Here is a 13,597-nt window from a genome sequence, read left to right as displayed (position 1 = left end):
TCTCTATTCTTTTCCATTGGTGTATATGTCTGTCCTTATACCAGCACCATGTTGTTCTGATTACTGTAGCTTTGTAGTAAATTTTAAAATCAGGAAGTGTGAGTCCTCCAACTTCATTTTTCTTTTTCAAGATTTTGGCTATTTGGAGTCCCTTGATATTCCAAATGAATTTTAGGATGAGTTTTTCTATTTTTGCAAAAGAAAGTCATTGGGATTTTGACAGGGATTGCAATGAAGCAACAGATAGCTTTGGGTGGTTCTGTCATGGAAACAATATTAAGTCTTCCAATCCACAAAGATAGGACATATTTCAATTTATTTATGTCTTCTTTAACTCCTTTCAGCAATGTTTTATAGTCTTCCTTGTATACATTTTTTTAATCTTATGAATTGAATATAAATGGAAGACTTGAGTAAATTTGGAAAAGAAAAGAAACATTTCAACATAGTGGCTGGCCACTTAGCTCAGCCAGAGAGCAGCCTTACAACGCCAAGGTCATGGGTTTAGATCCCGTACTAGCCAGCTGCCAGAAGGAAAAAAAATAATAAAGGAGGAGGGGGCTTAAGCAGTGGTTTCGTTTTAAACAAAGCAGAACTAGGATTTTAAAAATATTTTACAAATATTTTTTAGAAGTTGCCTAGTCCACTTCTCTTTTTTTTGGGCAGGGATCCGAACCCTTGACCTTGGTGTTACAAGACTGTGCTCTAACCTTAATCCACTTTTAAGAAAACAGTACAAACTTAGTAACTGTCCTAAGCTAATGCCAGGCAGTGGAACTAAATGTAGTCCTGTTTTATACTGCTCTAACTTGCCCCTCGTACTTGCTGGAATTAATTATAGCAGATCTTAATCAAAAATTGCTTTCCGCATATTGCTTTGTAACTCTTTGTAAAAACTTCTGAAGGGTTTTTTTGTTGTGGTTGTTGTTTAATTATTTTTTAAACAGTACTTAAGAATATTCTTCAACTAGATCAGCCTGAGGGAATGCTCAGGCTTGCAGTCCTGGATTATGTGATAAGTTTTAGTTGCTGGCATCCAGTTTTTAGCACTAGTTCCTAGAAGAAAGGCTCGTCCTTTTTCATCAAGATTAAGGTGATAGCTTTTTGTTTTAAGTATGATCTACGGTAGTTTGGACACTGTTGAAAAACTGATTTCTATTTTGAAGCCCTCTTATCAAACAGAAGGTTGTCAGAAAAAAAAAAAAAAAAAAAACCCTTTCCAAGTCAATAAATTAGTTTTATCAAAATAGATGCTTGTTATTAAAGCTTCTCATTCCATGCTTGTAGATTTCTTCAAGCTCTTTCATCAGCTTCCTGCTGGCCACTTTTGGATTAGCTGCTAGTTTTCCCCTAGAAATCAGTTTAATCTCTAAGATCTAATCTTGTTCTTTGCTCCTTTATTAAAGCCCTGGATTCTGATATGCAACTAGATTCATCACATGAGGAAAGATATTGGGGATGTAGTTGTTTATAGTTTGAGCATCTCTGAAGGCATTCCTGTTTTTTTCTTTTTCTGTCTGCCCTTTTTCCTCCTTTCTACTGAATGGCTTCCTCATAACATGAGTTTGCACATGATCCACTATGGCCCTTCAATCTACATTATAATCTTTCAGTTTCAGCTCCTTCTGCTAATTAATCATAAAAATTGATGAGAAGGCAAATTATCTGATTGGCCCAGCCCAGCTTTTCAATATCATCATTGCCCAACTACAGGGGACCTGGGTCATGTATTAGATGAGGGCTCCTTGACAAGAGAGTGGGCAAGACACTTCCTTGCACAGGGATATAGGTATATAAGCACCAATGCATATTTCTAGGAAAGAGGAAGAGGATGTTTTTTTATTTTGGTGGCTAGCTAGTAGAGGGATTGAACCCTGGCCCTTGGTGTTACCAGCACCACTCTGACCAATTGAGCTAACCAGCCAGCCCCCTGAGTATGTTGTTTTAATAGTCTCCAGGTAACTGGCACTAAGAAAGAAGTAGCATTGGTGTCTATTAAAATTTAGAACTAGAGGCATTTTCCTATGGCCAATCCTAACTCACATTAGCAGAAATGACCTTTTGGACCTATTTTCTTTTCTTAGTTTTCTCATTTATCTAATTATTATTTTCTTTTAAAAATTAAGGTATAATTTACATTCAGTAAAATTCACTTTTTTTTTTGTTTTTGTTTTCCTGCAACTTTCAACAATGTATATAAGTCATGTAACTACTACAATCAAGATTTAGAACAGTTCCAAGACCTTGAATTGTCTCATGACCCTCTGTAGTCAACCCCTACCTCTGCACACAGCCCTTGGCAATCACTGATCTGCTTTCTGTCCCTTATAGTTTGGCCTTTTCTATGATGTGATATAAACAGAATCATACAATATGTAACCTATTGAGCCTGGCTTATTTTACTTTTAGCAAAACGCATTTCAGATTCATCCATGTTGTTTTGTGTATGAGTGGATCATTCCTTTTCAAAAAATGAAACAACAAAAATGATTTTATGAAAGTCAAAATGCAGTAAAATTCGCTAATTTTAGTGTACAGTTCTGTGAGTTTGACAAATGCATACAGCCATGTAATTACCAACACAAGACATAAAACAATTCCTTCACTTCCAAAAATTCCTCCATGCCCCTTTGAGGTCAACCCCCTCTCTTGCCCCCAGAGAACCACTGATCTGTTTTCTGTCTTTATATTTTTGCCTTTTCCAGAGTATCATATGAATGGAATCATATAGTTTGTAGTCTTCTGCGTTTGGTTTCCTTCACTTAGCATATGCATTTGAGATCCATCCATGTTACTGTGTGTATCTTTACTGTTCCTTTTTATTGCTGAGTAGTATTCCATTGTATGATGTACCACTGTTTATCCATCTATCACTTGAAGGACTTTTAGGTTGTTTCCTATTTGGGCAATTAAGAGTAAAGCCACTACAAACATGATTCATTTTCCATATTTGAAGTCTATAATCTATCTGGAATTTATTTTAGATTATGATATGGGGTGGAAAATTTGCCTTTTTTCCCCAAAGCTGGCCAATTGAGTCAGCCCCACTATTGAATAATATATTATGTTTTCCCTTGCTAATAAAGGTAACTTTAGCACCTATTGAATTATTAAGTACACTTGAAATCCTTCTAATATTTTTATTTTGTTTTATTGTTCTATCTATTCCAGTACCACTGTCTTAATTAGTATATTTTGATAATATATTCTGAAAACCATTACAGCAAATCTCTTCTTACTCTTAGTTTTCATAAATTTCTTAATTATTGCAGTTTATTTTTCTAATTAAATTTTGAAATCCCTGTTATGTATTATTTTTAATATCCCACTAGAATTCTGATCATTTGTAATGAATTTAGCAAGAACTGTCTTAACAATATTGAGTCTTATTTGGCAGCATTAGTTTTTGGTAGTTGTCTGTGTCCCTTGAAAAATGTTGTAAATGTTTTCATATGGATTCTGTACATTTATAATTAAGTATATGTCTGGGTAGTTTACACTTGTTGGAAAGCTGTTTTATAATTAATAAGTCTGTGTGAGTGTACTGAACTTAAAAAAAAAAAGTAAAGCCATTATATAAAAAAAAAAGGAATAAAAAAATTTTTTTTAAAAGGAGAAGAATAAAGCCACTATAAACATTCACTTACTGGTTTTTGTGTGAATCTAGGTTTTCATTTCACTTTTGTAAATATCCAGAAGTGAAATCACTGGATCAAATGGTAACTGTATATGCAATCTCATATTAAAACATAAACAAATAGAATATTTGATATATGAAAATGAGAAAATAAAAATTAAAAAACTCACATTATACCTCCTAGAAAAACAGCTATTAATTTTCTGTTACATATCATTCTAGATTTTTCTATGCATATTACAAATTAATTTACATAACAGGCTCATAAGCTATGTTGTGAAATAGCCTTTTTCATTAAATTATATAACATGAGCAATTTTCCATATCAACACATCTGTGTTGCTTCTGCATTCCACTATGCAGATGTGCCAGAATGCATTCAAGCCAATTATCGGGCACTTAGGCCCTTTCAGTGGTAAATACCCCTATAGCTTAAATCTTTGTGTTCATCTTCTAGTTACCTGGGACAAATTCTAGGAAGTAGAACTGCAGAATCAAATGCAATGCAACTTTTATGGGCTACTAGCACACGTTGCTGAAGTGCCTGCCTAGTTACATTTTCCACAATGAAGATTACCCTTGTTCCTCTAACTCTTGTCTGTCTTGAGTGTTATCATCAAATACATACACCCACTCATATAAACTTTGCCAATTTGAAGGGTGAAAAGTTATTTCAGTATTTGTAAACAACAGTATATAAAGTGAAAGTTCCTCCTTCCTAATTCAATTCCTGATGTAATAACGATTAAACCTCTTAGAGTTTTAATTGTTGATCTTTTGACCTTTTTTTGTTTAGTTTTTTTGATTGTTTGTTTGCTTTTTCAACTGTCAAGATCCATTAGTTGCTTCTTGTTCTTACCTTTGGTGTCATGCTTTATAAAGTCCTTTCTAATATCAATGTTATATATTCACCTAGATTTTCTTTCTGGTTCTGATTTTTAAAATTCTCATGCTAAATTAATATCCAAATGTTCCATTCTAGTAAATTTTTTAAAAATTTATAAAAGCAGACGGAATATTTCAGTGAACTCTCATGTATTCATCACTCAGGCTCAAGTTATCAACTTATACCTGATCTTGTTTCATCTATACCCTCACCAATCCCCCCTCTCCAATTATTTTAAGTTTTCTTTTTTTTTTTTAATTTTCGTGTTTTGTTTTGTTTGGCAGCTGGCTGGTAGGGGATCTGAACCCTTGACTTTAGTGTTGAAATACTATTCTCTAACCAACTGAACTAACTGGCCAGACTGTCCCCTCCAATTGTTTTGAAGCAAATCCCAAGACATATCACTTTGGGTGTCTCTAAAATATAGGAACTCCTTATTAAAAAGATTTGTGCATTTAAGTACTTCATCCATTTGGAGTTTATTTTGGTGTTTAGTGTTATTTTAGGAATCAAATTTTATTTCTCTTTTCAAACAGTTAGCTAGTTGTCCCAATACTGTATATTGAATAATTCATTCTCTCTTCCATTGGGTAAGAAATACTATCTTAATCATATACTAAATTCTCATGTACTTGAATCTTTCCTTTCCTACCTCATGATATTTGGGTTTTTATTTTATACTTTAAGTCACATGAAAGTAGGATTAAAATTTTGTTATTAATCTAATATAAAAAACCAAATACTAGTGGGAGATTAAGAATACTTACTTAGTTAAACAAACAAGTTTATGATAAGAATATTCACTTTCTTTCAGAGATCCTTTAATGTGGAGAGCTGTCGTTGGAACTAATACTATATATGGGAACCATCCATATGCCAAGACGATAAAAATTAAAACAATCATTATCCATCCAAACTTCATGTTGGAAACTTTTGTAAACGATATTGCACTATTTTATTTAAAAAAAGCAGTAAGGTATAATGACTATATTCAGCCTATCTGTCTACCTTTTGATGTTTTCCAAACCCTGGATGAAAATACAAAGTGTTTTATAAGTGGCTGGGGAAGAACACAAGAAGAAGGTAATTATATTATGAATTTTACTGATACACATGTTCTTGATTATTGGCAGGGGGGTCAATCCTTTCAGATATTTCTTTCTCTCTTTATCACTTTATATCATGAGATTGAAAAATAGGCCCAGTGAAAAGGAAAATTTTTTTGTCTGTATTTTTTTCTTCTTTGTGGGACAGAAAAAATTCTTTTCTAAAGAAGAAAGAGACAGAGGCTTTCTCTGGTTATACATGCCAGAACACTTGAACCTTTGGACATTCTTGGAATGATTGTTCCAAGTGTTTCTGCAGTCTGAAACTCACAGCTGATGAAGCTACCTCTGTGACAGAATTGCCTATGTTACATAATAAGCTTTTGGCTATAACAAATCAAATTTAGTTTTCTTTTTATTTAATGCCCTGTTTAGTATCAAGCAGTTGACTGCCAAGTATTTTCTTTAGTGCACATAGGGGCACTTAATGTTGACTGACTGAACTAATGGGAGGAATTAAAAAACATAGCAACATAGTCATTGCCTTTGGTAATAAGAATAGCTACCATTTGGGAACATTTACTATGTTTCAGGCTCTGTTTTAAATGTATTACTTTATTTTATCTTATCCTCTAATATTCTTGTTAGGGAGTTAATGTTATTTTTTTCCACTTAACAGACCAGGAATTGAGGACCTTAAAGGTTAAGAAGCTGGGACTCAAATCTGGGTCTTTGTGATTCTAAAGCATGAATATTTAACTACATTAAACTGCTTTTAAGAGAATCATAGTCCAGTTAGAAATATATGAAATAAAGTATTAAGACTTTTTTTTCTATTTCCCACATGTCCTAGGTATTTAAATATTTATGGATTATTTAGATAGGATAAAAGATAAATGTATGAAAGACCTGCAAACTACTATTTTTCCATCTGTAAATACTTTCTAAGGAGGATAAGAAAAGCGAAATGCTGTAGGGAAAACAGCGTGGGCTTTAGAATTATAGATCTAAGTCTGAATCCCAGCCCTGCCATGTGCAGTACTAGCTGAATGACCATGGACAACTTATTGAATCTTTAACAACAATTAGAACAACAATGATAGGAGCAACTACCATCTATTCAGGGCCAGGCACTTAATAAAATGCTAAGCATTTTAATGTTTTATCTCATTTAATGCCCCCAACAACACTATGAGAAATACTATAACACGAATGAGTAAAATGAAATTTATAGAGGTTAATAAGTTGCCCAAAGTTATACAACTAAGTGACAGAGTCAGAATTCAGGCCTAGGCTCGCTTGCCTCAAAGCTCATGTGTTTCCACTACATTATATCATCTTTCACAATGTCACACAGCTTCATGATATGCAAAGTGAGAGCAATATTAACCACCAGAGAGTTGTTCTGAGGATTAAACTGGCTCCCCTGCAACATGGTGGATTATACACCAGCATTTCCACTGAAAACTGTTAAAGAGGGAGAATACATAGGTTAAGGACTGAGTGTGAAGACAGGAACGAACTTACAGAGGGAACTGGAGGACAAAATTTAGAATTTGATGTTCATCTTCAGAGTATTTACCAAATTGGTAACACTGAGTATTGATTTTAGTGGTTTCATGGACCTTTGGTGGGGCAGGGAGTGGAGAACAAAGCTTGCCAAGTTGGGGGTTGTGGGGAGACTCCCATAACTCTGGAGCCCCTGGCCATACTCTAACAATAAGTCACACCTGGCCATACTCTAACAATAAGTCACACTCATGACCTCACATATAGTTCATATATACATAGTATACTTCAAATATGATATAGGTAGGTTGAAAGTAAAAAGAGGGGAAAGATATACACAGTGACAATAATCAAAAGAAATCTGGAATGGAAAAAAAAAAGAAAGCAGGAATGGTATATTAATATCAGATAAAGTAGACTTCAAAACAAAGAAAATTACTAGGACGGTGAGGGACATTACATAATAATAAAAGGGTCAATTCACCAAGAAGACATAGCAATATTAGATGTGTATGAACCAAACAACAGAGGCAAGATTTCTTAAAAACATACACATGCTGGCCAGCCGCCAAAAGCAAGCAAGCAAACAAACAGAAAGAAAACATACACATGAACCTACACTTACCATATTACCCAGCAACTGCACTCCTGGGCATTTACTCCAGAGAAATATAATAAATGTTCACACAAAAACTTATTCACAGATGTTCATAAAAGCTTTATTTGTAATAGCCATAAATGGGAAACAATCAAAATGTCCTTTAATAGGTGAACGATTATACAAACTGTAGTATAGCCTTACCATGGAAAACTACCAAGCAGTTAAAGGGAATGAATTATTGGTACATGCAACAAGTTAGATGGCCACAAAGGCATTCTGTTGAGTGAAAAGAAGCCAATTTTAAAAAGTAATATACTATATGGTTTCATTTATACAACATTCTCAAGATAACAAAATTAGAGACATGGAGAACAGATTACTAGTTGCTGTGAGTAAGAAGGTAGCATTAAGGGATCCTCGTGATAATGGAATAGTTCTGGTACGTTGATTGCTGTGGTGGTTTCATGAATCTATACATGCAATAAAATATAATAGAACTACATACACACACATTGTACCAATGCAAATTTTCTTATTTTCATATTGTACCTCAGTTATAAGAGATGTAACTATTGTGGGAAACTGTGAAAAGAGTACACTGGACCTCTCTGTATATGCAGCTTCCTGTATCTCTAAAATTAAAGTTTTAAAATGAGTCACATATAACTAAAGCATCCTCACCTCCTATCCCCACCCCCAGAATTGTTAGGAAAAGTGCCTAATGGAAGGGAGCAAAGGTATGAATTTCCCCAGAAAATATGTAACTACAAATTCCACTCACATAGATTTGCTATCCAAAAATCAACACTAACTTGGTAGTCTAAAAAGCCTCAAGCTGAGAATCTAACTTAAATAGGTCCTAGATTGTTAATGTACCTAGATGCCTGACAGAATCAAATGCAAAGCATTTGTATCAACACCCAATTTCATCAAAGTTCTTAAAAAATTTCACCAAATAAAGTTTCAATGAAAATGAATGGATTAAAATTTTTTTTAATTACTAAACACCTAAGGAAACAAGGCACCCTGAGTGAGAGTCAGAAGAAACATGAGACATCAGAATAAGACTTGCAAAGATTTCAGAGATTAGAATCATCAGACAATATAAAAAATATTTAATATAAGAAAGAAAATATGTTTGAAAATATGAATAAAAGTAAGAAGATATGAAAACAAACACCTGTGACTATTAAAAATATAATAATTGAAATTAATTCAATGGCTAAAGTGGTATCAGGTTAGAAGACACTTAAGATACCAGAGATTAAAATCAACCAAATAACTGCTCCCAAAGATCACCAAACACATAAGGAAACAAGCCATTAATAATAAAAGTCAACAGAAAGAATAAACAGATTAAGCCCCCCAAGGATCTCATATATTAATATTTTAGGTATTCAATGAAAAATAAATATATGTAAACTTGTTAAAAAATAAAAAGTAGAATTAAAAATGAGCAATATCTACAGAGACTGGAACATTTTTTTTTTTTTTGCCTTTTTGTGACCGGTGAGGGGATTGCAACCCTTGGCTTGGTGTCGCCTGCACCCTGCTCAGCCAGTGAGGTGCACCGGCCATCCCCATATAGGATCCAAACCTGTGGTGGGAGCACCGCTGCGCTCCCAGTGCTGCACTCTCCCAAGTGAGCCACAGGGTCAGCCCAAGACTGGAACATTTAAAAGAGAACCAATAGAATCTTTAAAAAATGAAAAATGTTAATTACTGACATTTAAAACTCATTGGATGAATTAGGTATCATATTAGATACCTGAAGATATCAGCTGAAGATAAAATTTGTGAACCGGAAGATATATGTGAAGGAACTTCCTAGCACAGACTGCAGCACAGAGAGATAAAAGAGAAAATATGAAAGAAATTATAAGAATGATAGAATCAGAACATCTAATATATACCTAATAAGAAGGCCAGAAAGAAGTCTAATATATACCTAATAAGAGTGCTAGAAAGAATAAAGAGAATAGAAGAGATGCAATATTCAATGGATTTAGGCTGAAATTTTTCTAAAACCAATGAAAGACATGAGTCTAGATAAAGTAAGTACAATCCAGCTGAAACAAAATGTAACCCCTTTTCACACACTGTACTGAAGTTGTACAAAAAAGAACAAAGAAATACAACAAGAGATAAAAGAAAAACTTTACAACAGGATTACAGATTGGCTTTCAGAAAACTTCTCAATAGCAGTAATAAAAGCCAAAAGACAAATATTTTAAAAATGCTGAAAGAAAATAACTATGAACCTATAATTGTGTACCATGCAAAAATATTATTCAAGAAAAAGCATAGGGGCTGGCCAATTAGCTCAGTTGGTTACAGCAAGGTGTTATAACACTAAGGTCAAGGGTTGGATCCCTGTACTGGCCTGCTGCCAAAAAAAAAGGAATAAGCAGGAACAAAAATTGAGTTTACTACCAAGTCTTTCACCAAAGAAAATTAAAGAGCTATCAGGAAGATAGAAAATGATGCCAAAAGGGAGGTACAAGGTGCAAGAATAAAAAGTGAGCAAATATATGGGTAAATATACAGTAAAATGTAAATATTGTATACAACAGCGATTCTCAACTGGAGACAATTTTGCCCCCAGGGGACATTTGGAGAAAATTTTGGTTGTTACAACTAGGCAGGGGATCAGTTTGCTACCATGATAGGGTGGGCAGAAACCAGGGATGCTGCTCAACATCCTTCAATGCACAGTATAGTCCTCCCATCTCCTCCAATAAGGAACTGTGGCCTAAAATGTCAATAGTACCAAGATTAAGATACGTTGGAAAACAATAAAAATAAATAACATCTAATTTGGGGGGGAAGCAAGCATTTCGGGAGGCGTGATCAGAGTTAAAGTGGCATTTCAGTGTCCTTGTATTATTTAGAAGTATTAACATGCTGATTAACATTATATTTGTTAAGCATGAATTACAGTAATAGAAATAGGGATAGGGCTGGCTGGTAAGCTCATTTGGTTAGAGCGTGGTGCTGATAACACCAAAGTCAAGGAAGGATTCAGATCTTCATACTGGCCAGCTGCCAATAAAAACCCCCCCAAAAGCCACAGGATCAATTTTTAAAAAAGAGATTCCCAGAAAGAAACAAATTATTGGCTCAAGAAGAAAAGAATATCTGAATAGACCTGTAACAAGTACAAATATATAATTAGTAATTTAAAACCTTCCCACAATATATAATAGTATATATAATATATATATATCTTCCCAAGATATATAATTAATGACTTAAAACCTTTCCATTAGTAACTTCAACCCATACTCGGATGACTTCACAGGTAAATTCTATCAAATATTTAAGGAACAGACGGTCTAATCATACACAAACTCAGGAGATAGAGGAAGAGTGAATATTTCCCAATTTTTTCTGTGAGGCCAGTATTATTATCCTGACACCAAAACAGACAAAGACATCACAAGAAAACTATAGAGAAATATCTTTCATGAATAAAGACATAAAAATCATTAACAAAACATTAGCAAACTGGGCTGGCTAGTTAGCTCAGTTGGTGAGAGAGGGCTGCTGATAACACCAAGGTCCAGGGTTCAATCTCTATACTGGCCAGTCATCAAAAAATAAAAATAAAAAAGTTAGCAAACAGAATACAGCAACATTTTAAAAAGGATTATACAAACAACCTAGTGGGATTTAGTCCAAAAATGCAAGGTTGGTTTAACATCTGGAAATCAATAAAAGAAATAAAAATAAAATTCATATCAATAGAACAAAGGACAAACATGACAAGATCACTGCAAATGATGTGGAAAATGTAATTGACAAAATCTAACACCCACTCTTAATTTAAAATTATCAAAAAAATAGCAACAGAAGAAAAGGTAAACCAATAAAGGACATCTACAAAAAATTAAAGCTAACAACATACTTAATGGGTAAAGACTGAATGCTTCCTCTTTAAAATCAGGAAAAAGACAAAGGTTTTAGCTGGCACATAATAGTCAAGAAAAAGAAATTGGGTACACAGGTTGGAAAGGAAGAAGTGCAATTGTCTTTATTCACAGATGACATAATTCTATAAATGCAGAAAAGCTTAAGGAATCTACAAAGAATACCAGAACTGGTAAGTTCAACAAGGCTGTAGGTTATAAGACAAAAATCAATCATATTTCTATATACTAACAATAAACATCTGAAAACAAAATTAAGAACACAATTCCATTCACAATAGCATTAAAAAGAATGAATAATTAGGAACAAACTTAACAAAAGACATGCAACACCTGTACCCTAAAAACTACAAAACATTACTTAGAGAAATTATAAAAAACCTAAATAAATGGAGCAACATACCACATTAATGGATTGGAAGACTCAATATTGCTAATATGGCAATTACCTACTGATTGGCCTATATATTCAATGTAATCACTATCAAAATCCTAATAAGATTTCTCATGCACACCGACAAGCTGGTCCTAAAATGTATTTGGAAATGTAAAGGACATAGACTAGCCAAAATTATTTTGAAAAAGAATGAAGCTGAAGGAGTTACATTACCTGATCTCAAAACAGTATGGTATTGGTGTAAAGACAGACCTATAGATTAATGAACAAAATAAGGGGAAAAAAACCTATATTTATGGCCAATTGATTTTTACAAATGTGCCAAGGAAATATTATAGAAAATAGGTAGTCTTTTCAACTAATTAGTCTGGGACATTTGGATACAGATGCAAAAAGCAAAAAACAAAAAGTCAGAGCCTTGCCTCATACCAAATTCAGTAGTACTACCATCTAAATATCTGTGTTCACCAAAATTCACATGTTAAAATCCTAAACCCCCAAGGTGATGGTATTAGGAGGTGGGGCCCTTGGAGGGTGACAGGGACAGAGCCTTTATGAATGGAATTAGTGCCCTAATAAAAGAGGCCCCAAAGAGCTGCCTTCCCCTTTCCACCATGTGAGGACAGAGCTAGAGAAGGCATCATCTATGAACCAGAAAGCAGCCCACACTAGATACCAAACCTGCAGGCACCCTGATCTTCAATTTCCCAGCATCCAGAACTCAGACAAATTTGTTTTTTATAAGCTGTACAGTCTATGCTATTTTATTATAGCAGTAGAAATGGACTAAGACAAATAATTAACTCAAAAATGGATCATAGGCCTAAATATAAGAGCTAAAACTGTAAGACTTCTAGAAAAAAGCATTAAGAGAAAATCTTTGAGACCATGGGTTAGGCAGTAATTTATTATGACACCAAAAGCACGATACATTCATAAAAGTAAAATGACAGATTGGACTTCATCAAAAATTTAAAATGCATGTTCTTCAAAAGACATCATGAAGAAAATGAAAAGATAAGGCCCCAGACTAAGAGAAAAAACTCATAACTCTGACAAAGGAATTGTATCAGAACATATAAAAAATTCTTACAAATCAATACTAAGACAACAAACAATTTTAAATACTGGCTAAAGATTTGAAAAGACATTCCACCAAAGTAAGTATACAAATGGCTAACTGTACATGAAAAGACGTTAACATCATTGAAACCACAGTGATATACCATTACACATCTACTAGAATGGCTATAATACAAAAGACTGACAATACCAAGTGTTGACAAGGATGTGCAAAAACTGAAATTCTTACACAAGTGTACTTCAAAAAGTTCCTGGAAGATTTGTATTATCTTTTAATTCTATTTTTCTATGAACTTTCTGAAGTACGCTTGTTCATTGCTGGGGGAATGTAAAATGGTAAAGTCACTTAGAAAAACAGTCTGGCAGTTACTTCAAAAGTTAAACATGCACTCAGCATGTTAAGTATAGTTAACAAATGACCCAGCAATTCCACTCCTAGGTATCTATCAAAGAGAAATTAAAACATGTCACACAAAAACTTATATATGAATACTCACAGTAACATTATT

General features: G+C 33.8%; 1 protein-coding gene across 1 annotated transcript in view; it reads left to right on the top strand.

Moving 5' to 3' along the window:
- TMPRSS12 (transmembrane serine protease 12) overlaps window positions 1-13,597 on the top strand; it is a 28,364-nt gene that overhangs the window by 3,306 nt on the left and 11,461 nt on the right. The window contains exon 3 of the mRNA XM_063115566.1: window positions 5,338-5,606. Within this exon, the coding sequence (XP_062971636.1) occupies window positions 5,338-5,606 (269 nt within the window). The remainder of the gene's footprint in view (window positions 1-5,337; window positions 5,607-13,597) is intronic.

The sequence above is a fragment of the Cynocephalus volans genome, chromosome 12 (genome assembly GCF_027409185.1).
Source record: "Cynocephalus volans isolate mCynVol1 chromosome 12, mCynVol1.pri, whole genome shotgun sequence".
Lineage (NCBI taxonomy): Eukaryota > Metazoa > Chordata > Mammalia > Dermoptera > Cynocephalidae > Cynocephalus > Cynocephalus volans.
Note: the sequence above shows the minus strand (reverse complement) of the source record. Positions and strands in the feature narration are given on the sequence as shown.